This window comes from Staurois parvus, unplaced genomic scaffold (assembly GCF_062004578.1).
Source record: "Staurois parvus isolate SC_StPar_1 unplaced genomic scaffold, SC_StPar_1.0 ptg000582l, whole genome shotgun sequence".
Classification (NCBI taxonomy): Eukaryota; Metazoa; Chordata; class Amphibia; order Anura; family Ranidae; genus Staurois; species Staurois parvus.
Window position 1 is genome coordinate 1,476,267 of NW_028318378.1, and position 25,485 is coordinate 1,501,751.

A 25,485-nucleotide genomic window follows, 5' to 3' on the forward strand; every position below is an offset into this window, starting at 1 on the left:
TCACATTTGGGTAATAAGGTCCCCACCATCCCTGTCCCTTCACTTATGTAGATGATGACAGTTTAGGGAGCTGTCATTGGGCTGGTGCTATTGTCGGGTACTATATACCCCATACTCATTCACATGGGGGGACGGTATATGGGGGCCCCTTGTTATTAAAGGGGGTTTCCAGAATCCAATATGACCCCCACCCACAGATCCCCACACCCACTAGCCAAGGTGCTATGCCTGGGGGAATCCCCCCTGGTAAGGTGACCCCCATGTTGTGGACATGTGGCCTGGTATGGATCAGGAGGGGGGGCACACTACAGCCCCCCTCTGCACTCTGTATGGTGGGCTGTATATGATATACTGCTGACCCCCACACTCTGCGCCGTTATTGAAGGGTGTGAGGTGTCACCGAGGAGCAATGTTCTATATTGAAGTTTGCCGTCATTGCACCGACACACACAATAGTTTTTGTTCAATAAAATGTTTTATTATAATTTTACATTTAACAAGATTGAAGCATAAAAATCAGGAAATAGTAAAGGAAGGAATCTGATTGGTCAGGAAGATCCCTTGTCTGGAATGTGGGGGCGGAGTCATTATTATTGGTGTACAATACAATACACAACGTGTTCCATTATTATAACAAAGTATTGTAGAAAAGATCCCAACATAGAAAATGGGGGAAAGGAGGAAATAAAGGCGGATATGAAGGGGAATCTGTGTACGGGGAACACCTTAACAATCACCACCATTTTATTCTCCAGGGCCTCTGATGTCACAGAATAGATGTTTGGGGGTTTATCTCATCTTCAGGACCAAAATCTGCATTTTCCCATGTGTGCAAAATCATGCAGAAACAGCTCTGGCAGTGAGAGGGTTAATGTGGGCTAGATGGGATCCCTCTGCTGGGGTGACATTAGAGCTCCCCCTAGCTGCAGCCTGGTAATAACATTGCTGGGAGGTCTATTCATTTCTCTGCTCCATACTTCCCGTCTTTATAGAAACGTCTCCTGACATTTGGGGGTCTATTCATAGAATGTTTGTATAGCAATTCCCTCAGTGAGAGTTCATGTCCATTCCTCCTGTGTGAATGGGGGAACCAATGTTATTAGGATCACATCTGAGCTGCTGGAATGTCTTCCATTCATGGAAAATACATTGAAAACTTCTTCTGCCATCAATGGCCAACCCGGTCCCACACTTCATCCATGTCTTTGGGGACCTCTGATCTCCTTATGGACTGTTTCTTCCATGATGAAGCTCAGCCATGGAGTATATCTGAGGTGTATATCAGGGTGTGCTTCTTCCCCACATGAGAGCTGGGATGTCCAGCAACATTCATCTAGAAGACATTTCCCGCACTCAAGGCACTAATACACCTCTAGGGTTGTGTGGGACCCCTGATGTACAGGAAGACAGGACTTCAGTGAGAAACAATTCCCTCACTCAGGACAGGAAAGTGGCTTCTCCCCCGTGTGAGATCTCTGATGTTTGGAAAGATTGAAGTTACTTGAAAAACATTTCACACACTCAGGACAGGAATATGGCTTCTCCCCCGTGTGCGATCTCTGATGTGTGTTAAGATGGGACTTCTCTGAAAAACATTTCCCGCACTCAGGACAAGAATACGGCTTCTCCCCTGTGTGAGATCTCTGATGTCTGGAAAGATTCGACTTATCTGAAAAACATTTCCCACACTCAGAACAAGAATATGGCTTCTCCCCCGTGTGAAATCTCTGATGTGTGTAAAGACTGGCCTTTTGTGAAAAACATTTCCCACACTCAGGACAAGAATATAGCATCTCCCCTGTGTGAGATCTCTGATGTGTGTAAAGATTGGCCTTTTGTGAAAAACATTTCCCACACTCAGTACAAGAATATAGCTTCTCCCCTGTGTGAGATCTCTGATGTGTATGAAGAATGGACTGCCGTGCAAAACATTTTCCACACTCAAGACAGGAATATGGCTTCTCCCCCGTGTGAGATCTCTGATGACTGTAAAGATAGGACTTGTCTGAAAAACATTTCCTGCACTCTGGACAGGAATACGGCTTCTCCCCTGTGTGAGATCTCTGATGACTATGAAGTTTGGTCTTGTCTAAAAAACATTTCCCACACTCAGGACAGGAATATGGCTTCTCCCCCGTGTGACATCTTTGATGTCTGTAAAGATCGGACTTCACTGAAAAACATTTCCCGCACTCAGGACAGGAATATGGCTTCTCCCCTGTGTGAGATCTCTGATGTGTGTAAAGATTGGACTTCACTGAAAAACATTTCCCGCACTCAGGACAGGAATACGGCTTCTCCCCTGTGTGAGATCTTTCATGCACATTAAGCTCTGATTTACGCCAGAAACCCTTCCCACACTCAGGACAGGAATACGGCTTCTCCCCCGTGTGAGATCTCTGATGCCTATGAAGTTTGGACTTGTCTGAAAAACTTTTCCTGCACTCAGGACAGGAATACAGCTTCTTCCCTGTGTGAGATCTTTCATGCACATTAAGCTCTGATTTATGCCGGAAACCCTTCCCACACTCAGAACAGAAAAATAGATTCTCCGCCGTGTGAGATCTCTGATGTGTGTAAAGATTGGACTTCATTGAAAAACATTTCCCGCACTCAGGACAGGAATACGGCTTCTCCCCTGTGTGAGATCTCTGATGTAAGTAAAGATTGTACTTCACTGAAAAACATTTCCCACACTCAGGACAGGAATACGGCTTCTCTCCTGTGTGACATCTTTTATGCCTATTAAGTTGGGATTTATAATGGAAACATTTCCCGCACTCAGTACAGGAGAACCTCTTCCCTGTTGGAAGGCCGACCCGGTCCCGCACAGTCTGAGGTTCCTCAGGATACGAGGAATCCGATGGTCCATCTACACTGGGTGGTGCCGGATGGACATTGGAGGGAGCCGGGTTTTCTCCTGGACTATACTGTGTGATGTCCTCATCTTCTACTTTCCAGTCTGGAGACAAAGTGAGACAATCCTCGGAGGTTTTCCTCATCTCCCGGCCATGGACTAAAATACAAAGACAAAGAGGATTACTAGACAGGAGCTGATTGGTTCCCCCAAACCAGGACTCCGCCCACATCAGGCAGCTTGGGCTCTGAGGAGCTTACAATTCCACCCTCAAGGGAACTAGGAAATGGCTCCTCTGATCTCCTACCAGGTCATTTCTTTATTCATGGACCTTAGTCAGAGAGTGAGGAAACAACCAGAACTGTCTTTTATAGGAGGGACAGTGATGAGGGGATTATAGGACGAGGGTCCCCACCCCCTCTATCACTCATCGCCATCTTCCCAACACAAGAAGTACTGCACTTCCTTATATAGTCCAGGATTTAGTCATGAAGAACAGCGGGGCTGAGCCCCACCAGAGGTCAGAGAGTGAGGATGGGGGGAGAACAACCAAGATGAAGACTGGACTGATCCTGAAGACCACCATCATTGGGGTATTGACTCCTCCCTCATTATCACTTTCTGTTTAAGGGGCCAAAGTTGGAGGATGTTATCACATTATTATCACCATGTAAAAGTCTGTGCTCCAATCACATCATCCGATATAAAATGTCCAGCTGGGAGGAAATGGGGGTAACAAAAGAGAATCTATATTATGTGTATATATAGCAGTGGGGGGAGGGGGAGAGCAGAAGTCAGGTCTATGGAATGTACAACATAGAATATATAGTGCAGGGGTCAGGAGTATGTAATGTACAACATGGAGTATATAGTGCAGGGGTCAGGAGTATGTAATGTACAACATAGAGTATATAGTGCAGGGGTCAGGAGTATGTAATGTACAACATAGAGTATATAGTGCAGGGGTCAGGAGTATGCAATGTACAATATAAATTATACAGTGTAAGGGTCAGGACTCATAATATTGGTATTCAGTGGAACATTAAATGTTTACTGTAGACAAGTTGCAGAGATCCCACACCGCTGCCTCCCATCTCCTGAGACTGCACTCAGTGACTTGGGTCTGAGACACTACAGACATATCCCTCCACCCAGCACAGCCAGCAGACTACAGAGCAAGGAACCCTGGGAGAAATGTTCTGTCAGAGATCTTACTAGACCCGGGCATGGAGAAGAAGACTCAAAGAACACACCCCAGGTGCCTAGGTCTAGTAACACTTATGGTGAAAATGAACATTTTGCTGCCAGCTGAACCCCAGAACCTCCATAAATCCAGTCTAGATACATAAATTGTGTCTGCAGCACAGAGAAGGAAGATTATCCGAGAGAAATACAGGAATACAGGACGGGGAACACAGCTCAGGAAAGTGACCAGGGGATTACAGGCTGATATCACCCAGTCCCCGCCCTACTCTGGACCAATCAGTGAGCAGTATGGGTGGAGGAATGGATTTAGTGTTCATGACCCACCTGTGCTGATCTCTGTAGGAGTGTCCTCCTCTATAAATGTCCCCGTTATTCCATCCTCCTCCATAGACTGCTGATCATCCCTCACATACGCCTCTTCTTCTTCTGCTTTCACCTCAAATTCTATATCGATTGGATCTCCACTCTAAATCAAGGAAATGAGAGAAAATATCATCTGTGAGATATTGGCTCACATAAAAAAAACTCCACACATTGTCTCTACAAGTCCATGTTCTAGATGCTCCATCCCACCAACCTTGTAACAGTGATGAATGGTGTGACCTTCCTGTGGGGAATCCCGGGAATACAGAGGACGGGGACATCTCTCTGGTGGGTTCCTGTAGCTGGATGACTCCACCATGGTGTCCTGGTACAGATCTTTGTGTTCTCTTAGAAGCTCTGACTCCTCCATCCCCCCATCCTCATCCTCCTCCTCTTTTATCTCTTCTTTAACCTCAACTTTAGGATCTCTCAGGTTTCCACTCTGAATATATAATAAAAATGACATCAATGGTAACAATGCAGATAATGTACAGATCCTAATGATACTATCAGTGATTGTTCCTCATCTACCTGATGATGGTGAGGGATGGTGTGACCTTCCTGTGTGGAATCCCGGGAATACAGAGGACGGGGACATCTCTCTGGTGGGTTCCCATGACTGGATCCATCTGTAGGAAACACACACACTGACTGAATCCATTGTTTCTATGTGTTTATCAGATGATGGGGGATCTAGGTGGATCCTCCGTACTGCTCTCTCCTTTACAATAAAGTCTCCTCTTACCCGGTGATGTGAGGGGCGGCTGATTGTCCATCATGACGTCCTTGTAGAGATCCTTGTGTCCTTCTAAATACTCCCACTCCTCCATGGAGAAATAGACAGTGACACCCTGACACCTTATAGGAACCTGACACACACAATGATACAGTCACCATCCAGACACATCCCTTGTCTGTTACTGGAGAATGTCCCAGAATTCCCGGCACCGCTCACCTCTCCTGTCAGCAGCTCAGTGATCTCTCTGGTGACTTCTAGAATCTTCTTCTTCTTTCTCTCTTCTATCAGGGAGGGAGGTGGAGGCAATGTGATGTCATATGATCTCCAGACTTCACAGGAGGAAAACTCTACATCTGAACACAAATAGTCACATCAAATGATATTCCCAGAATCCTCCTCACCTCTCCATTCAGGTCTCCATTTTATTAAAGCCCCTCTTCAGGCTGAGGTATAATTTCCCCCCACAGGACCCCCACACCACACAGGTTAAAAGGAATTCTGACGTCATTATACACAATGCAGGACCAACAGTTCTTTTTTGCTTATGAGGATGCCAAGGGTCCCCCACATCCTAAGACCATAGAATAAAAAGAAAGGAGCCAAATGGAGGGACATTGGGAGGAGGAGCTGTGAGGTCAGCGTGATGTCATAGGATTCTCTGACTCTGGATGGAGGGACATTGGGAGGAGGAGCTGTGAGGTCAGCGTGATGTCATAGGATTCTCTGACTCCGGATGGAGGGACATTGGGAGGAGGAGCTGTGAGGTCAGTGTGATGTCATAGGATTCTCTGACTCTGGATGGAGGGACATTGGGAGGAGGAGCTGTGAGGTCAGTGTGATGTCATAGGATCCTCTGACTCTGTATGGAGGGACATTGGGAGGAGCTGTGAGGTCAGTGTGATGTCATAGGATTCTCTGACTCTGGATGGAGGGACATTGGGAGGAGGAGCTGTGAGGTCAGTGTGATGTTATAGGACATAGACTCTGGTTGGAGGGAGATTTGGATGGGGAGATTTGAGGGGTCCTCTATATGAGGCTCCCATACAAACCAAATCCTTGTTCCTGGGTGCGTCCTACCTTTCCTAAACTGAAGAGTGAACTTTGACCTTTACCATCCAGAAATCTGTCCGGAATCTGTGGCAGTAAGCTGTCAGGTGATCAGGTGACGGGCGGAGGAACGGAGTGTAAATAGCAGACAATTGTCTCCAGAGCCCCTAATGGTGGGGATGGATTTGGCGGCGTGCTGGTGCCAAGTTTCCTCCCCCCAGGGTCACTGCAGGTGTGGAGAAAAGCTGTGTAAGAGGATATGGAGGAGAGATGAGGAGGAGATCCAGGAATCAGGAGAAAGGTCAGGGCAAGCAACAGACATGTATGAAGACAAGGCGGTTGGCCGCACAAGCAGTGATGTAGGGGATAAAATCCTTTATTGGAATCCTTTACACACAATGTAGTAACACATGACAGCTCCAGGACAGAGCAGAGGAACAGAACACGCGTGTCACACCAATACATGCTCAGTCATTACTGATTTTTATTTGTCCAGAACAGCTTTAAATAACATGTAACAGCTGATAAGGATTTGTCTGGAATCCGGGATAACAAAGTATACAACAACATGACATCATTAATATCATGACACATAAAGTGACAACAATCCCTGTAATATATGTGGTTCCTCGGACAGGTCACAGATATATGAAATGGAAACCAGCATGATAAGGAAGGATGAGTGACACCTTTTATTTGCTCAGTCCAAGCAGGGAGGTGGAGTCACCCACAATATAATGAGACAATAAATGAAACAATCCTACATAAACATGATAACATCCCACTCGGCACTCAGCCCTGGAGGGAGGTGTCTGCAAATGACAAATCCAAATCCTTCTGTTTACATAGAACATGAAAGCCTGTATTGGTGTGACGCGTCTTCTGTTCCTCTGTCCTGTCCTGGAGCTGTCATGTTATTACTACATTGTGTGTAAAGGATTCCAATAAAGGATTTTATCCCCTACATCACTGCTTGTGGGGCCAACCGCCTTGTCTTCATACTGCCCCTGTGACCACGGATCAGGCCGGCACCTACATGTCTGTGGAGGGGTCATACACATTCCGCACTCACTACAGACGTCTTATTGTCTTTCCTGTAAGTCAGCTTTAGGAGCAATTTATATTATCATCAACCCCTCCCCCTGAAGGGGTTCATCTACGTATTACCTCCTCTGCCGCCAGATCCAGGAATGTCTCCTCTCTGCTTCCTCATTCATGGAACTTCCTGTCTGTACCTGACATCACTTCTTGTCTTTACCCGACATCACTTCCTGTCTTCCATAGAGACTTCCTGTCTGGGTAGAAGTGAGATCCCCACCTTGTGGAGCTCAGAGAGGTCCAAAACCACTCCCCCCAGCAGTCATATATTTCTGTCCCCCTTGGTGGGAGTGGAGGTGACCCCTCTATAAGGATCTACAGTCCATACACACCCAGCACAAGGCCGGGGTCACACTACCAGACGCTTCTCGGGGCTGCAGTTCCTCTGAGCTCCACAAGGTGGGGATCTCACTTCTACCCAGACAGGAAGTCTCTATGGAAGACTGACAGGAAGTGATGTCAGGTACAGACAGGAAGTAGAGAGGAGCCATTGGTGGAAGTGGCAGCAGAGGAGGTAATAAGATGTTATGTTCTATTTACACCCAGTAACCCCCCATCATGTCCGTCCTCTTCCTCCATAGTCATCTCCGTCCTCTTCCTCCATAGTCACGTCCGTCCTCTTCCTCCATAGTCACGTCCATCCTCTTCCTCCATAGTCACATCCATCCTGTTCCTCCATAGTCACGTCCGTCCTCTTCCTCCATAGTCATGTCTGTACTCTTCCTCCATAGTCAAGTTCGTCCTCTTCCTCCATGGTCACGTCCGTCCTCTTCCTTCATAGTCACGTCTATCCTCTTCCTCCATAGTCATGTCGTCCTCTTCCTCCATAGTCACGTCCGTCCTCTTCCTCCATAGTCACGTCCGTCCTCTTCCTCCATAGTCACGTCCGTCCTCTTCCTCCATAGTCACGTCCGTCCTCTTCCTCCATAGTCACGTCCGTCCTCTTCCTCCATGGTCACGTCCATCCTCTTCCTTCATAGTCACGTCTATCCTCTTCCTCCATAGTCATGTCGTCCTCTTCCTCCATAGTCACGTCCGTCCTCTTCCTCCATAGTCACGTCCGTCCTCTTCCTCCATGGTCACGTCCATCCTCTTCCTTCATAGTCACGTCTATCCTCTTCCTCCATAGTCATGTCGTCCTCTTCCTCCATAGTCACGTCCGTCCTCTTCCTCCATAGTCACGTCCGTCCTCTTCCTCCATCATCATGTCCGTCCTCTTCCTCCATAGTCACTGTGACGTCTTTTATCTCCAGCAGATGATGATACACACATATATAGTGTGGGAACCCAGATGAACCCCTTCAGGGGCAGAACATCCCCCACTTCCGGGGCCGGAACATTCTCCTCATTGTGGTGAGGTGGTCTTCTCATAGGAGTGAGCTGAGCTCTCCTGGGTTCGGTTCCAGTGTTGCTCAGTGAACTGGCTGAACTCAATCCTTCCTGAAGTCAATGGGAGCCAATGCACAATAGTTGGGCTAATAGACAAGGGGGTGTCAGACAATCACCGAGGGACATGTACAATGCAGGAATCCAGTTGGCCGGGAGCAGGGAGGTTTTAAATGGTTAAAGTTAAACATTATAAATGACCATCACCTTTAAATTACATTTCTGGGGAGTGTTCTAATCTTGGGGGGTTTCCTAATAATGGGGGTTGTCCTAATCCTGGGGGTGTCCTAATCCTGGGGGTGTCCTAATCCTGGGGGGGTTGTCTTCATCCAGGGGAGTATCCTAACCCTGGTGGGTGTCCTAATCCTAAGGGATGTCCTAACTCTGGGGTATGTCCTAATCCTGGGGGGTTTCCTACTCCTGGGGGGGTTGTTCTAATCTTGGGGGTGTCCTAATCCAGGGAGGTGTCCTAATCCCCCCTGTGAAGGGCATCTCTGATATACAGAAATTGCTGCAGCAGTGCTGACACTCACAAAGGAAATAGTGTTTAACCATTTGTCTACCAGCACCTTCCTGGTTTACAGGAGAGCACGCCCCCCCTTGCTGCTCACGCTGTGGTTGGACACAGCATGAGTTTGTTGTCAGGCTTGCAACCAATGATTGTGGCTGTGAACCTGCTGATAACTGTGGCCAACCACAGCACAGAGATCAGGGTGTTAGTGATCACACATGAAGATCTGGCTGCTTCTTCTCCCTGATCTCACTTACCATTCAGAGCTGAGATCAGGAAGAAAATCCATCCAGTCTGGGAGTACAATCAGCACACAGTGAACCCCTTGATTGCCTTCCTGATCACCCATCACCCAGCCAGTGTCATAAGTACAGTGACAGTGTACAGTATTATCACAGATCTCTGTATTAGTGTACCTAGTGACATCAGTTAGTGTCCCCCCAGTCAGTGTCAGTTACTGCCAGTCTCTGATTGGCTGCCACATTATCAGTCACACTATAAATTGCTGATCACTAGTATAGTGTTTCTCTGGACCAGTATCCTGGTCACGGTCAGAACTATACTAGTGTTCCCGATGGAATGTTAGAAATTCTGAAGGCCCCTCTGCACACTGGTATATACCCCCCCCAAGCAGACTATGCAATAAATAGGGATATTTGGTTCACACATATTACATTACATGCTTAAGCTGGCCAACTGCCTCAAAGTGATCCCTCTATGGCCAGTCCTACTCTGCTCTGCCTACGCTAATGCTACTGTGGACACAATGCCAACATAGGGGAAAAGACACAATGGGGAGAGCTACAAGGTTCAGGTCTGGCTACTGACCCAACAATACAACAAACAAGAGATCCATGCGCTCAAATCCGAACAGCTAGTGTGTGCTCAAATCCAAACAGCTAGTGCATGCACTAGCTGTTGGGATTTGAGCACATGGATCTCTTGTTTGTTGTATTGTTGGGTCAGTAGCCAGACCTGAACCTTGTAGCTCTCCCCATTGTGTAGGACTGGCCATAGAGGGATCACTTTGACGCAGTTGGCAGCTTAAGCATGTATTGTAATATGTGTGAACTAAATATCCCTATGTATTGCATAGTCTGCTTGAAGGGTATATACCAGAGTGCAGAGGGGCCTCAGAATTTCTGGTGTTAATATGTGGTTACACCCCTTTAGCACCTGATGGATAAATGCATGCACTAGCTGTTGGGATTTGAGCACATGGATCTCCTGATGGAATGGTGTCCCCATAAATGCAGTGTTAGCAGGATCAGCCCCGATCACTGCCGCCACTTGCGTTTAGCCCCCCAAAAAATGCAATGTCAGTATAATTTTTCAGATCACTGCCATCTCTGATACATTGTCTGCAAAACACAGTGTTATCAACATCTGAGCCTGATCTCTCCTACCACTAGCAGATCATTTCATTTCTAGCACACAAGCAGTCCCTGATTGCTAGCCAGGAGCTCTTTTTCCCAGAGTCACCACTAAGTACCTGTAAATTTAGTGCCCAAAATGTCTAAAAAAAAGGTTCCCTAGGGAGGCGTACAGGATTCCCAGCATGACAGATGAGAGTGAAGGGGAAGCCTCACTATCAGAATCCGGCTCAGATTATGGACCTGTAGAGAGCAGTGCCACCCCAGCAGGTAGATCTGATGATGGTGAAGAGGTCCCTGCTAAGATCAGGCACACCCAACCCCATTCCCAGGTTGCTGAGGTGCTAGAAATGCAGGATTATTCTCATATGCAGCACAGTGACAGTACTAATGCTACACTACCTTTTGGTGGATTGACAAGCACCAGTGTCCTAGTACTTCCTAGCCTTTTATACATCAGCTCTGCAGTATTTCATGGTGACGTGGTGAGTCCCAAGTGCAGTACAAGCTGGTGATGTGGCTAGGACTCGTAGCATTATGCAACTGCATCCACCAAGAATTCAAGCACAGGCCTGTAGAGCCCATGGTGTCCATCCAGAGGTGCCTGCAAACCCTGAATGGTTTCCCCCAGATTCAGCAGCATCCATCATCCCCCCATTCACAGCCCAGGGTTCAGGTGGAAACAGCAAACTTAACAACGCCCCATGATTTTTTTTAGCTGTTTTTCACTGAAGACCTCTACAATTTGATTGTGCACCAAAGCAATCTTTATACCATAATACAATACATCTCTGCCAACACAAATTCAAAGTGTGCCAGGATATTCGAGTTCAAACCTGTCACGGTTTCTGAATTTAAAGCTTTTTTGGTCCTAACCCTTGACATTGCCCTTACAAAGAATGAATTGTGCTCATATTGGTCCACAGACCCGATTCATCATATGCCTGTGTTCTCTGCTGCAATGGCCCCCAATGTCCAGACTACATGAAGAGCAGTGGTTAGATAGTGTGGGACTAGTGGGTACCATTTGTACGTGGACAACCTTTATGCTAGCATGCAACTTTTTAGACATTTGTTCCTTCAAGAAATTGGCTGCTATGGCACCATGCGATCTAATCACAAAGGCTTTCCCCAGTGGCTTGGTAACACCCCACTTAGAGAGGGGAAGAATTCTGCTTTTGCATGAAGAACTACTCGAGTAAAATGGAAGGAGAAATGTGATGTATTTATCCTGTCTTCCATTCAGACACAAAGGTCCAAATTTACATGGCCTCTGGTGTTGTTGAAAGGCCTATCTGTGTCAGCGTCAGAATACACCGATCAATGCTGCAGCTGACTGGTGTTCCTGCAAAGCAAATAACAGTTAACAATAACACAGTAACAATATAACATTAATTAAAAAATATATATATATTTTTCCTGACTACCTATGATCTTTAGAGACCTGTCCTGTGCTGAATTGTGTGGACCCCTACACTGTGCCATGCTGTACCCTGGAGTTCCTCCCCTTATTCCATGTTTACCACAGACACATCATTTTTTGGGTGACTTTTGTGTTGAGGTAGGTGGGAGGACAGAACAATGCCTCTCATGCAGCCGGCTAACTGCATCTGGATTTGGGCTTTGGGCCGCAGTGCCTTCTGGATACAGAAGGGCCTTGATGATCTCTTCCTGATATTTTAGGAAGGATCTGGTTCTTCCAGTAGCTTTGTAAATAACAAAAGCATTGTATAGAGCCAATTGACATTATTAAATGTCATTATTTAATGATAAATATATAGACACTTTTTTGTACCAATGTCTAGCTCTGCAGGTGGTTAACAATAGCTTCATTATTTGGTATTTAAAGTCTACACCTCCCAGGCTTTTGGAAAATGAAGAAAAAAAAAATATTTTTTATTTTCATCTTTCATTCCTCAAAACCTTGTGACAATAAAACGAGATCTGCAAAATACTCAGCATGCCACTGGTTAAATACCTTGGAGTGTCGACTTTCCAAAAAAGGGTCATTTAGGGGTGTTTGTACTATTGGGGCATTTTAGAGTCTCCAAAACTGTGATAAGTATTCAGGACATCCAATGAATAATTAATGCCCCTTGAAAGCCTGAAGGTGCTGATGGATTTTGGGCCCTGTACGTGGATAGGCTGTACTTGTTTGGGGCTGTAATTACACATATACCCATGGCATGTGTGAGAAATATCTCATTAAAGTGACAACTTTGTGTAAAGAAAAATACAATTTTTGTCATATCCCAAATACTTGTGGCAAAAAATAAAATCTTCCATGGATTCAACATGCCTCCCAGAAAATACCTCAGACTGTCTACTTTCCAAAAATGAGGTCATTTAGAGACATAGAAAAATGAAGGCAGAAAACACTGTGTGGTCCACCGAGTTCTTTTGGGGGGGAGGTGGGTGGGGTTTGTTTGGTAACGTTTTGTTTGAGTATAGATCTATGTTTGTCCCAAGCATGTTTGAAGCTATTTACTGCTGACTGGCTCACTACCTCTGCTGGAAGTTTACTCCAAGCATCATCTACTCTTGTGTGTACTGTCCTGGCATTTTAGCACCTCAAGAAATGTATAGGCAGTAGGAAAGTCAGAGCTGCTTAAAAGCTGCGTAGATTCTGGTATATATCCCGTAGTTTGTAGACTCTATAACTTTCACACACAACAATTAATATACACTTCCTGGGGATTGTTTTCCAAAGACAAGTAGTGGAATACATTTTGGCCTAAATTTATGAAGAAATGAGATTTGGTCAGGTATTTTTAATAACAGAAAGTAGAAAATATTGTTTTTTTTTTTAATGTTGGTCTTCTTTCATTTATATGTAGCGCTACCCCCTCAAGAGCCGCTGAGTATTTTGGGTTCCCTGTTCACTTCTGAGCCCTGGCTGGTGCACAACCCCTGCTGACACCATTGTAATACCTTGGTCAGGTGTCCCCCCCCGGCTATAACACACAATAATCACATAGCATTGAATGAATAGTAAATCAGTCTGTATTAGAGTCAGATTAGCAGCAATATACACACAAAGAATCGACTAATGTGAGAAACTATGAACCGTTCAGGAGAAATAAACAACATATTACAGCACAATACCACGTTAAATAGACTGAATTGTCCTCCAGGACTCAGAGTTTTATTGTTTCTCTCCTACCCAGAGAACTTTCCCCAAACAAGCAGAAAAGGAGAGATTAGGAATGTTAGGCTCGCTCCCTTGTGGGCTCCCAGTAAACAGAACCAGTGCTTAACTCTCTGAGGGTTTCAACAAGCAGAAATCCCATATAAGCCCCATCACCCAATGCAGGAAAGACTCTTCTGCTGGCTTTGGTGGAGCTCTTTACCTTGGTGCACAGTGGAGGGGTCATCCCTTTTCTTCATGAGAAAATGTCCCTTCCCTGGTGATGAGGACACAGCAAGCAGAGTTCCCCTTCAATAAAGGCAGCAATCTAGGAGTTTACTTGGGTATGGTGGTTACTCAAACTGAGGAGGGTGAGAGCAGACTTCAGCAGAAGTATGTCCCTTTAGTGTGAGACTTGGCTGGTGGAACTTTGTGTAGAACAGGCCGGAGGTAATATGATTTTACTTTTTTCCAGTTCCTGCCAATCAGGCAACAGAATCTATTAGGGCTGATATACTGTGTGTGATACTTCAATGGGCTTCTGGTGTAGATAGGCCACAGCACTGATTGGGCTACAGAGACTGTGTCTCTATGTGACAGTCTGTATTGTAAGAATCCTGGACTTAGTAACCGGCAACAACAACTATGGAACCTGTATCACATGGTGGTGTGGTGTGGGTTAGGAACTCTCTCACCAGTCCTTCAAAGTAGTGGTGTGAAATGATGTCCTTGTTGCTGGGGGGCCCCTTTTCTGGCTGTCTTCCCATGGAGATAGCAGTGCCGATGCCGATGACTCGATCCACCTACATGCAGGATTGACTATCCTGCCTCTCAGTACGATCAACAATCTGGAAATTCCCTTCTCCATCCTCTGATTCAGTCTGATCCAGCCTGAGGCCTCCTGGATCGGCACCCTGTTCTCACACGCACCCTGCCTCTCTTCTCCTCACCTCCTGGGCTTTTCCCCTTTTATACGCTCCAGCCCCTTTACTCACTCACTTGGGATCTGTAGTTCTATGTCAGCTGAACTGAATGGAGATATCCTGCTTGCAGCATACAAGTCCCAGCATTCTCAGCGTTGCTGTACAATTTCCTGTGTCAGCTGAACTGCAGAGCACAGCCATCTTGTGGCCATTTAACAATCTGCAATTAGTAACAATGCAGTGTGTTACATACATACAAAACCCCCAGTGGTGATCAAATACCACCAAAAGAAAGCTTCATTTGTGTGGAAAAATTATATAAATTTAATTTGGGTTCAGTGTTGCAAGACTGAGCATTTTGCCGTTAAAGTAGTGCAGTGCTGAACAGCAAAATATAACCTGGTCATGAAGGGGTAATATCTTCTGGAGGTCAAGTGGTTAAACTGTGTGTTAGGCTCTTTACTGTTAGAGCGGTAAGGATGTGGAACTCCCTTCCACAGTTGGTGTGTCAGCGGGGAGTGTAGATACATTCACAAACCTTTTAGATGTGTTTCTTCGGGAACACAATGTAAAAGGATATGGAAGAGGATGGTGCCATAGACACGCAGATACACACAATGTGGCTGAACTGGAGAGATGGGTGTCTTTAGTCAACCTTACCGACTATGTAACCATTTATCATTCCTTGTCTGCAGATCTAAAACTCATCAAAACCAGTTCAGAGACAAAACAAACCCAACAGAGAAAAGGGGATTTCTGATCCGCAGACCAAGAGAGTTCTGGGGTCTAAACACTAAACAGTCTAAAGTAAACGTGTTCCCGTGGGGGGCGGTAGTTCTTAAGGTATAACTAAAGGTAAAACATTTTTTTTAGTTTTGGAGTAGAGAGGAATTAGAGCATCTGTCAGTTTTTATAGCGCTTTGTGCCCCCATTTGTCCCTGTGACCATTATAATCAAGAGTGAAAGAGAGCCCCAAATTTTGGGTTGACATCAGAACACTAATAGAGGGTATATCGTCCAATGACAGCAGAATTCCCTCACTTTTGGGGGATTTCCTCTCACTTGTTTTGGCTATGGGACAGGAAGTGAAGGGAAATCTCCCCAATGGGACACAGATGGCAAAAACACCTGACAGAGGTTATAACCCTCCCTTACTCTATCCAAAATGAAACAAGTGGTTTGTCTTTAGTTACACTTTAAATGTCCATCAACCCTCCTATTCCCCCCTCACATCCACATCCTATTATTGTGTGACCAATACCATCCAAATCATTCTTACTTTCATTTCCCAAAGTTATCCGTCTACAAGGAGACCTGTATAGATCACATGATGGCACCAATGAGGATGGAGGAGGACCGGAGTCACATGACTGAGAAGATACTAAACCTCACCCTGGAGATCATCTACCTGCTAACCGGAGAGGTGAGGAGGATTCTGGGAGGTCACATGACATCATTCTCATCTCTATTAATAAACACAGACCTGACCGAAGAGGTGAGGAGGATTCTGGGAGGTCACATGACATCACTCTTATCTCTATTAATAAACACAGACCTGACCGGAGAGGTGAGGAGGATTCTGGGAGTCTAACATGATATTCCTATTGGTTCCTCAATACAGAGATTTCCTCTTCTGAAGTCAGGTGATCATATGACCATCACAGTGCCTCCATGTGACTCCCTAAACCCTGAGAGACACAACATGCAGAAGATTCTAGAAGTCACCAAGAAGATGATGGAGCTGCTGACAGGAGAGGTGAGCGGTGCCGGGAATTCTGGGACATTCTCCAGTAACAGACAAGGGATGTGTCTGGATGGTGACTGTATCATTGTGTGTGTCAGGTTCCTATAAGGTGTCAGGGTGTCACTGTCTATTTCTCCATGGAGGAGTGGGAGTATTTAGAAGGACACAAGGATCTCTACAAGGACGTCATGATGGACAATCAGCCGCCCCTCACATCACCGGGTAAGAGGAGACTTTATTGTAAAGGAGAGAGCAGTACGGAGGATCCACCTAGATCCCCCATCATCTGATAAACACATAGAAACAATGGATTCAGTCAGTGTGTGTGTTTCCTACAGATGGATCCAGTCATGGGAACCCACCAGAGAGATGTCCCCGTCCTCTGTATTCCCGGGATTCCACACAGGAAGGTCACACCATCCCTCACCATCATCAGGTAGATGAGGAACAATCACTGATAGTATCATTAGGATCTGTACATTATCTGCATTGTTACCATTGATGTCATTTTTATTATATATTCAGAGTGGAAACTTGAGAGATCCTAAAGTTGAGGTTAAAGAAGAGATAAAAGAGGAGGAGGATGAGGATGGGGGGATGGAGGAGTCAGAGCTTCTAAAAGAACACAAAGATCTGTACCAGGACACCATGGTGGAGTCATCCAGCTACAGGAACCCACCAGAGAGATGTCCCCGTCCTCTGTATTCCCGGGATTCCACACAGGAAGGTCACACCATCCCTCACTATTGCAAGGTTGGTGGGATGGGGAATCTAGAACATGGACTTGAGGAGAAAATATGTGGATTTTTCATGTAAGCTTATATATTTTTTGTAAAATTTCTCATTTCCTTGATTTAGAGTGGAGATCCAATCGATATAGAATTTGAGGTGAAAGCAGAAGAAGAAGAGGCGTATGTGAGGGATGATCAGCAGTCTATGGAGGAGGATGGAATAACGGGGACATTTATAGAGGAGGACACTCCTACAGAGATCAGCACAGGTGGGTCATGAACACTAAATCCATTCCTCCACCCATACTGCTCACTGATTGGTCCAGAGTAGGGCGGGGACTGGGTGATATCAGCCTGTAATCCCCTGGTCACTTTCCTGAGCTGTGTTCCCCGTCCTGTATTCCTGGATTTCTCTCGGATAATCTTCCTTCTCTGTGCTGCAGACACAATTTATGTCTCTAGACTGGATTTATGGAGGTTCTGGGGTTCAGCTGGCAGGAAAATGTTGATTTTTACTCTAAGCATTGCATAATGTAGGCACCCAGGACATGTGACTGGGGTCTCCTGCCTTGTGCCTGACTCCTCCAGGGGCCCTTCTCTGTTATCTGCTGGCTGTGCCGGGTGGAGGGATATGTCTGTAGTGTCTCAGACCCAAGTCACTGAGTGCAGTCTCAGGAGATGGGAGGCAGCGGTGTGGGATCTCTGCAGCTTGTCTACAGTAAACATTTAATGTTCCACTGATTACTGAATACAATATTATGAGTCCTGACCCTTACACTGTATAATTTATATTGTACATTACATACTCCTGACCCCTGCACTATATACTCTATGTTGTACATTACATACTCCTGACCCCTGCACTATATACTCTATGTTGTACATTACATACTCCTGACCCCTGCACTATATACTCTATGTTGTACATTACATACTCCTGACCCCTGCACTATATACTCTTTGTTGTACATTACATACTCCTGACCCCTGCACTATATACTCTATGTTGTCCATTACATACTCCTGACCCCTGTACTATATACTCTATGTTGTACATTCCATAGTCCTGACCCCTGCACTATATACTCTATGTTGTACATTACATACTCCTGACCCCTGCACTATATACTCTGTTGTACATTACATACTCCTGACCCCTGCACTATATACTCTATGGTGTACATTCCATAGTCCTGACCCCTGCACTATATACTCTAAGTTGTACATTACATACTCCTGACCCCTGCACTATATACTTTATGTTGTACATTACATATTCCTGACCCCTGCACTATATACTCTATGTTGTACATTACATACTCCTGACCCCTGCACTATATACTCTATGTTGTACATTACATACTCCTGACCCCTGCACTATATACTCTATGTTGTACATTACATACTCCTGACCCCTGCACTATATACTCTGTTGTACATTACATACTCCTGACCCCTGCACTATATACTCTATGTTATACATTACATACTCCTGACCCCTGCACTATATACTCTATACTGTACATTACATACTCCTGACCCCTGCACTATATACTCTATATTGTACATTACATACTCCTGACCCCTGCACTATATACTCTATGTTGTCCATTACATACTCATGACCCCTGAACTATATACTCTGTTGTACATTACATACTCCTGACCCCTGCACTATATACTCTGTTGTACATTACATCCTCCTGATCCCTGCACTATATACTCTATGTTGTACATTATATTCTCCTGACCCCTGCACTATATACTCTGTTGTACATTACATACTCCTGACCCCTGCACTTTACACTCTAGTTTGTACATTACATACTCCTGACCCCTGCACTATATACTCTATGTTGTACATTACATACTCCTGACCCCTGCACTATATACTCTGTTGTACATTACATCCTCCTGATCCCTGCACTATATACTCTATGTTGTACATTACATACTCCTGACCCCTGCACTATATACTCTATGTTGTACATTATATTCTCCTGACCCCTGCACTATATACTCTGTTGTACATTACATACTCCTGACCCCTGCACTTTACACTCTAGTTTGTACATTACATACTCCTGACCCCTGCACTATATACTCTATGTTGTACATTACATACTCCTGACCCCTGCACTATATACTCTATGTTGTAGATTACATACTCCTGACCCCTGCACTATATGCTCTATGTTGTACATTACATACTCCTGACCCCTGCACTATATACTCTATGTTGTACATTACATACTCCTGACCCCTGCACTATATACTCTGTTGTACATTACATACTCCTGACCCCTGCACTATATACTCTATGTTGTACATTACATACTCCTGACCCCTGCACTATATACTCTGTTGTACATTACATACTCCTGACCCCTGCACTATATACTCTATGTTGTACATTCCATACTCCTGACCCCTGCACTATATACTCTATGTTGTACATTACATACTCCTGACCCCTGCACTATATACTCTATGTTGTACATTACATACTCCTGACCCCTGCACTATATACTCTATGTTGTACATTACATATTCCTGACCCCTGCACTATATACTCTATGTTGTACATTACATACTCCTGACCCCTGCACTTTACACTCTAGTTTGTACATTACATACTCCTGACCCCTGCACTATATACTCTATGTTGTACATTACATACTCCTGACCCCTGCACTATATACTCTGTTGTACATTCCATACTCCTGACCCCTGCACTATATACTCTATGTTGTACATTCCATAGTCCTGACTTCTGCTTTCCCCCCTCCCCCCACTGCTATATATACACATAATAGGGATTCTCTTTTGTTCCCCCCATTTCCTACCAGCTGGACATTTTATATCGGATGATGTGATTGGAGCACAGACTTTTACATGGTGATAATAATGTGATAACATCCTCCAACTTTGGACCCTTAAACAGAAAGTGATAATGAGGGAGGAGTCAATACCCCAATGATGGTGGTCTTCAGGATCAGTCCAGTCTTCATCTTGGTTGTTCTCCCCCATCCTCACTCTCTGACCTCTGGTGGGGCTCAGCCCCGCTGTTCTTCATGACTAAATCATGGAGTAAACAAGGAAGTGCAGTACTTCTTGTGTTGGGAAGATGGCGATGAGTGATAGAGGGGGTGGGGACCCTCGTCCTATAATCCCCTCATCACTGTCCCTCCTATAAAAGACAGTTCTGGTTGTTTCCTCACTCTCTGACTAAGGTCCATGAATAAAGAAATGACCTGGTAGGAGATCAGAGGAGCCATTTCCTAGTTCCCTTGAGGGTGGAATTGTAAGCTCCTCAGAGACCAAGCTGCCTGATGTGGGCGGAGTCCTGGTTTGGGGGAACCAATCAGCTCCTGTCTGGTAATCCTCTTTGTCTTTGTATTTTAGTCCATGGCCGGGAGATGAGGAAAACCTCCGAGGATTGTCTCACTTTGTCTCCAGACTGGAAAGTAGAAGATGAGGACATCACACAGTATAGTCCAGGAGAAAACCCGGCTCCCTCCAATGTCCATCCGGCACCACCCAGTGTAGATGGACCATCGGATTCCTCGTATCCTGAGGAACCTCAGACTGTGCGGGACCGGGCCGGCCTTCCAACAGGGAAGAGCTTCTCCTGTACTGAGTGCAGGAAGGGTTTCCGTTATAAATCCAGTCTTTATGTGCATAAAAGGTCTCACACGGGGGAGAAGCCACATTCCTGTCCTGAGTGCGGGAAAGGTTTTTCAGACAAGTCCAGTCTTCACACACATCAGAGATCTCACACGGGGGAGAAGCCGTATTCCTGTCCTGAGTGCGGGAAGGGTTTCCATACTAAATACAATCTTAATGTGCATAAAAGAACTCACACTGGTGAGAAGCCGTATTTCTGTCCTGAGTGTGGGAAATGTTTTTCAGATCATTCTGTTCTTCTCAGACATCAGAAATCTCACACGGGGGAAAAGCCGTATTCCTGTCCTGAGTGTGGAAAATGTTTTTCAGTGAAGTCCAGTCTTCACACACATCAGAGATCTCACACAGGGGAGAAGCCGTATTCTTGTCCTGAGTGCGGGAAATGGTTTCATTCTAAATTCCTTGTTAATCGTCATAAAAAGACTCACACAAGGGAGAAGCCATTTTCCTGTCCTGAGTGCGGGAAATGTTTTTCACAGAAGTCCAGTCTGCACACACATCAGAGATATCACACAGGGGAAAAGCCATATTCCTGTCCTGAGTGCGGGAAATGTTTTTCAGAGAAGTGTATTCTTTACAGGCACCAGAAATCTCACACAGGGGAGAAGCTGTATGCCTGTTCTGAGTGCGGAAAATGTTTTTCAAAAAAGTCCTATCTTCACATACATCAGAGATATCACACAGGGGAGAAGCCGTATTCCTGTCCTGACTGTGGGAAATGTTTTTCAGAGAAGTGCGTTCTTTACAGGCATCAGAAATCTCACACGGGGAGAAGCCGTATGCCTGTTCTGAGTGCGGGAAATGTTTTTCAGTGAAGTGCAATTTTTACAACCATCAGAGATCTCATACAGGGGAGAAGCTGTATTCCTGCCCTGAGTGCGGGAAATGTTTTTCACGAAAGTCCCATCTTTCCAAACATCAGAGATCTCACACAAGGAAGAAGCCACTTTTCTGTCCTGAGTGAGGGAAATGTTCCTCACTGAAGTCCTGTCTTCCTGTACATCAGGGGTCCCACACAACCCTGGAGGTGTATTAGTGCCTTGAGTGCGGGAAATGTCTTCTAGATGAATGTTGCTGGACATCCCAGCTCTCATGTGGGGAAGAAGCACACCCTGATATACACCTCAGATATACTCCATGGCTGAGCTTCATCATGGAAGAAACAGTTCATAAGGATATCAGAGGTCCCCAAAGACATGGATGAAGTGTGGGACGGGGTTGGCCATTGATGGCAGGAGACGTTTTCAATGTATTTTCCATGAATGGAAGACATTCCAGCAGCTCAGATGTGATCCTAATAACATTGGTTCCCCCATTCACACAGGAGGAATGGACATGAACTCTCACTGAGGGAATTGCTATACAAACATTCTATGAATAGACCCCCAAATGTCAGGAGACGTTTCTATAAATACGGGAAGTATGGAGCAGAGAAATGAAGAGACCTCCCAGCAATGTTATTACCAGGCTGCAGCTAGGGGGAGCTCTAATGTCACCCCAGCAGAGGGATCCCATCTAGCCCACATTAACCCTCTCACTGCCAGAGCTGTTTCTGCATGATTTTGCACACATGGGAAAATGCAGATTTTGGTCCTGAAGATGAGATAAACCCCCAAACATCTATTCTGTGACATCAGAGGCCCTGGAGAATAAAATGGTGGTGATTGTTAAGGTGTTCCCCGTACACAGATTCCCCTTCATATCCGCCTTTATTTCCTCCTTTCCCCCATTTTCTATGTTGGGATCTTTTCTACAATACTTTGTTATAATAATGGAACACGTTGTGTATTGTATTGTACACCAATAATAATGACTCCGCCCCCACATTCCAGACAAGGGATCTTCCTGACCAATCGGATTCCTTCCTTTACTATTTCCTGATTTTTATGCTTCAATCTTGTGAAATGTAAAATTATAATAAAACATTTATTGAACAAAAACTATTGTGTGTGTCGGTGCAATGAGGGCAAACTTCAATATAGAACATTGCTCCTCGGTGACACCTCACACCCTTCAATAACGGCGCAGAGTGCGGGGGTCAGCAGTATATCATATACAGCCCACCATACAGAGTGCAGAGGAGGGCTGTAGTGTGCCCCCCCTCCTGATCCATACCAGGCCACATGTCCACAACATGGGGGGCACCTTACCAGGGGGGATTCCCCCAGGCATAGCACCTTGTCACCTTGGCTGGTGGCTGTGGGGATCTGTGGGCGGGGGTCATACTGGATTTTGGAAACCCCCTTTAATAACAAGTGGCCCCCAAATACCGTTCCCCCATGTGAATGAGTATGGGGTATATAGTACCCGACAATAGCACCAGCCAAATGACAGCTCCCTGAACTGCCATCATCTACATAAGTGAAGGGACAGGGATGGTGGGACCTTATTACCCAAATGTGACCAGTGACCATATTTGGTCAGTGATGTCACTGCTATCCCCGCCCCCTTCCTTACATGGCAGGGATTCCCAATGACATCACTGATTCCTGGGGGTGTGGCTGCTGTACCCATCCATGTCTTCCTCAGGCACCAGTGACAGCGGGAAGCTGTTATATATAGAAGTGGTAGAAATGTCTCTTCTACAGGTGAAACTCAAAAAATGAGAATCTGGTGAAAAGTTGATTTATTTCAGTGCAGCAACTTAAAAGGTGACACTAATATATGAGACTCATTCCATGCAAAGCAAGATAGTTCAAGCCGTGATTTGTCATCATTGTGATGATTATGGCTTACAGCTCATGAAAACCCCAAATCCACAATCTCAGAAAATGAGAATATTCCATGCAATCAATAACACACGGATTGTACATAGAACAATATCGGACCTCTGAAAAGTAGAAGCTGCATATGTACTCAGTACTTGGTTTGGGCCCCTTTTGCAGCAATTACTGCCTCAATGCGGCGTGGCATGGAAGCTATCAGCCTGTGGCACTGCTGAGGTGTTATGGAAGACCAGGATGCTTCAATAGCGGCCTTCAGCTCTTCTGCATTGTTCGGTCTCATGTCTCTCATCTTTCTCTTGGCAATGCCCCATAGATTTTCTGTGGGGTTCAGGTCAGGCGAGTTTGCTGGCCAATCAAGCACAGTAATCCCACGGTCATTGAACCAGGTTTTGGTGCTTTTGGCAGTGTGGGCGGAGCCAAGTCCTGCTGGAAAATGAAGTCAGCATCCCCATAAAGCTTGTCTGCGGAAGGAAGCATGAAGTGCTCCAAAATCTCCTGGTAGACGGCTGTGGTGACCCTGGATTTAATGAAGCACAGTGGACCAACACCAGCAGATGACATGGCTCCCCAAATCAACACAGACTGTGGAAACTTCACACTGGACTTCAAGCATCTTGCAGTGTGTGCCTCTCCATTCTTCCTCCATACTCTGGGTCCTTTTGCCTCTCCATTCTTCCTCCATACTCAGGGTCCTTGGGCCTCTCCATTCTTCCTTCATACTCGGGGGGCCTTGGGCCTCTCCATTCTTCCTTCATATTTGGGATTCTTGATTTCCAAATGACATGCAAAAGTTGCTCTCATCAGAAAAGAGGACTTTGGACCACTGAGCAGCAGACCAGGCCTGTTTTTCTTTAGCCCAGATAAGACACTTCTGACGTAGTTTGTTGTTCAGGAGCAGCTTGACAAGAGGAATACGACATTTGAAGCCCATGTCCAGGATCTGTCTGTGTGTGGTAGCTCTTGATGCACTGACTCCAGCCTCGGTCCACTCCTTGTGAAAGTCCCCAACACTTTTGAATGGCCTTTTCCTGACAATCCTCTCCAGGCTGCGGTCATCCCTGCTGCTTGTGCACCTTTTTCTTCCACATTTTTCCCTTCCACATAACTTTCTATTAATGTGCTTTGATAAGCACTTTGGGAACATCCAACTTCTTTTGCAATTACCTTTTGAGGCTTTCCCTCCTTATGGAGGGTGTCAATGATGGTGTCAGGTCAGCAGTCTTTCCCATGATTGTGATTCCTACTGAACCAGACTGAGAGACCATTTAAAGGCTCAGGAACCCTTTGCAGGTGTTATGGCTGAATTATCTGATTAGAGTGGGACACTTTGAGCCGAGATTATTCCACCTTTTCACAATATTCTCATTTTCTGAGATTGTGGATTTGGGGTTTTCATGAGCTGTAAGCCATAATCATCACAATGATGCCAAATCACGGCTTGAACTATCTTGCTTTGCATGGAATGAGTTTCATATATTAGTTTCACCTTTTAAATTGCTACACTGAAATAAATGAAATATTGCACCATATTCTAATTTTTCGAGTTTCACCTGTACATTCTATTATACATTGTATCATTATATACTTTATATTATACATTGTATCTTTCTTTGTCCTTTCTGAGAGAAAAAAAAGTCTGTGTTAAAATGGTATATAAATAAATATAATAACCGCTTTCCCGCCCACTTATAGTAGAAATACTGCTACACGGCAGCAGGGGTGCACAAAATCATGTACATACAGTGAGGAACAGAAGTATTTGAACACCCTGCAATTTTGCAAGTTCTCCCACTTCTCCATCATGGAGGGTCTGACATTCACATTGTAGGTGCATTCCCACTCTGAGAGACAGAATTCAGGAAATCCCATTGTATGATTTGTAAAGAATGTATTTGTCTTGCACTGCTGAACAGAAGTATTTGAACCCCTGAGAAGATCCATGTTAATATTTGGTACAGAAGCCTTTG

General features: G+C 45.3%; 1 protein-coding gene across 1 annotated transcript in view; it reads right to left on the bottom strand.

Moving 5' to 3' along the window:
- Positions 1–945: 945 nt before the first annotated feature.
- The window catches only part of LOC149450127 (uncharacterized), a 29,750-nt gene continuing 5,210 nt past the window's right edge, over positions 946–25,485 (bottom strand). The window contains exons 2-3 of the mRNA XM_089692368.1: positions 2,579–2,796; positions 946–2,326 (exon numbers count right to left, since the gene is read on the bottom strand). Coding sequence (XP_089548494.1) covers positions 1,434–2,326; positions 2,579–2,796 — 1,111 coding nt within the window. The 3' untranslated portion in view covers positions 946–1,433. The remainder of the gene's footprint in view (positions 2,327–2,578; positions 2,797–25,485) is intronic.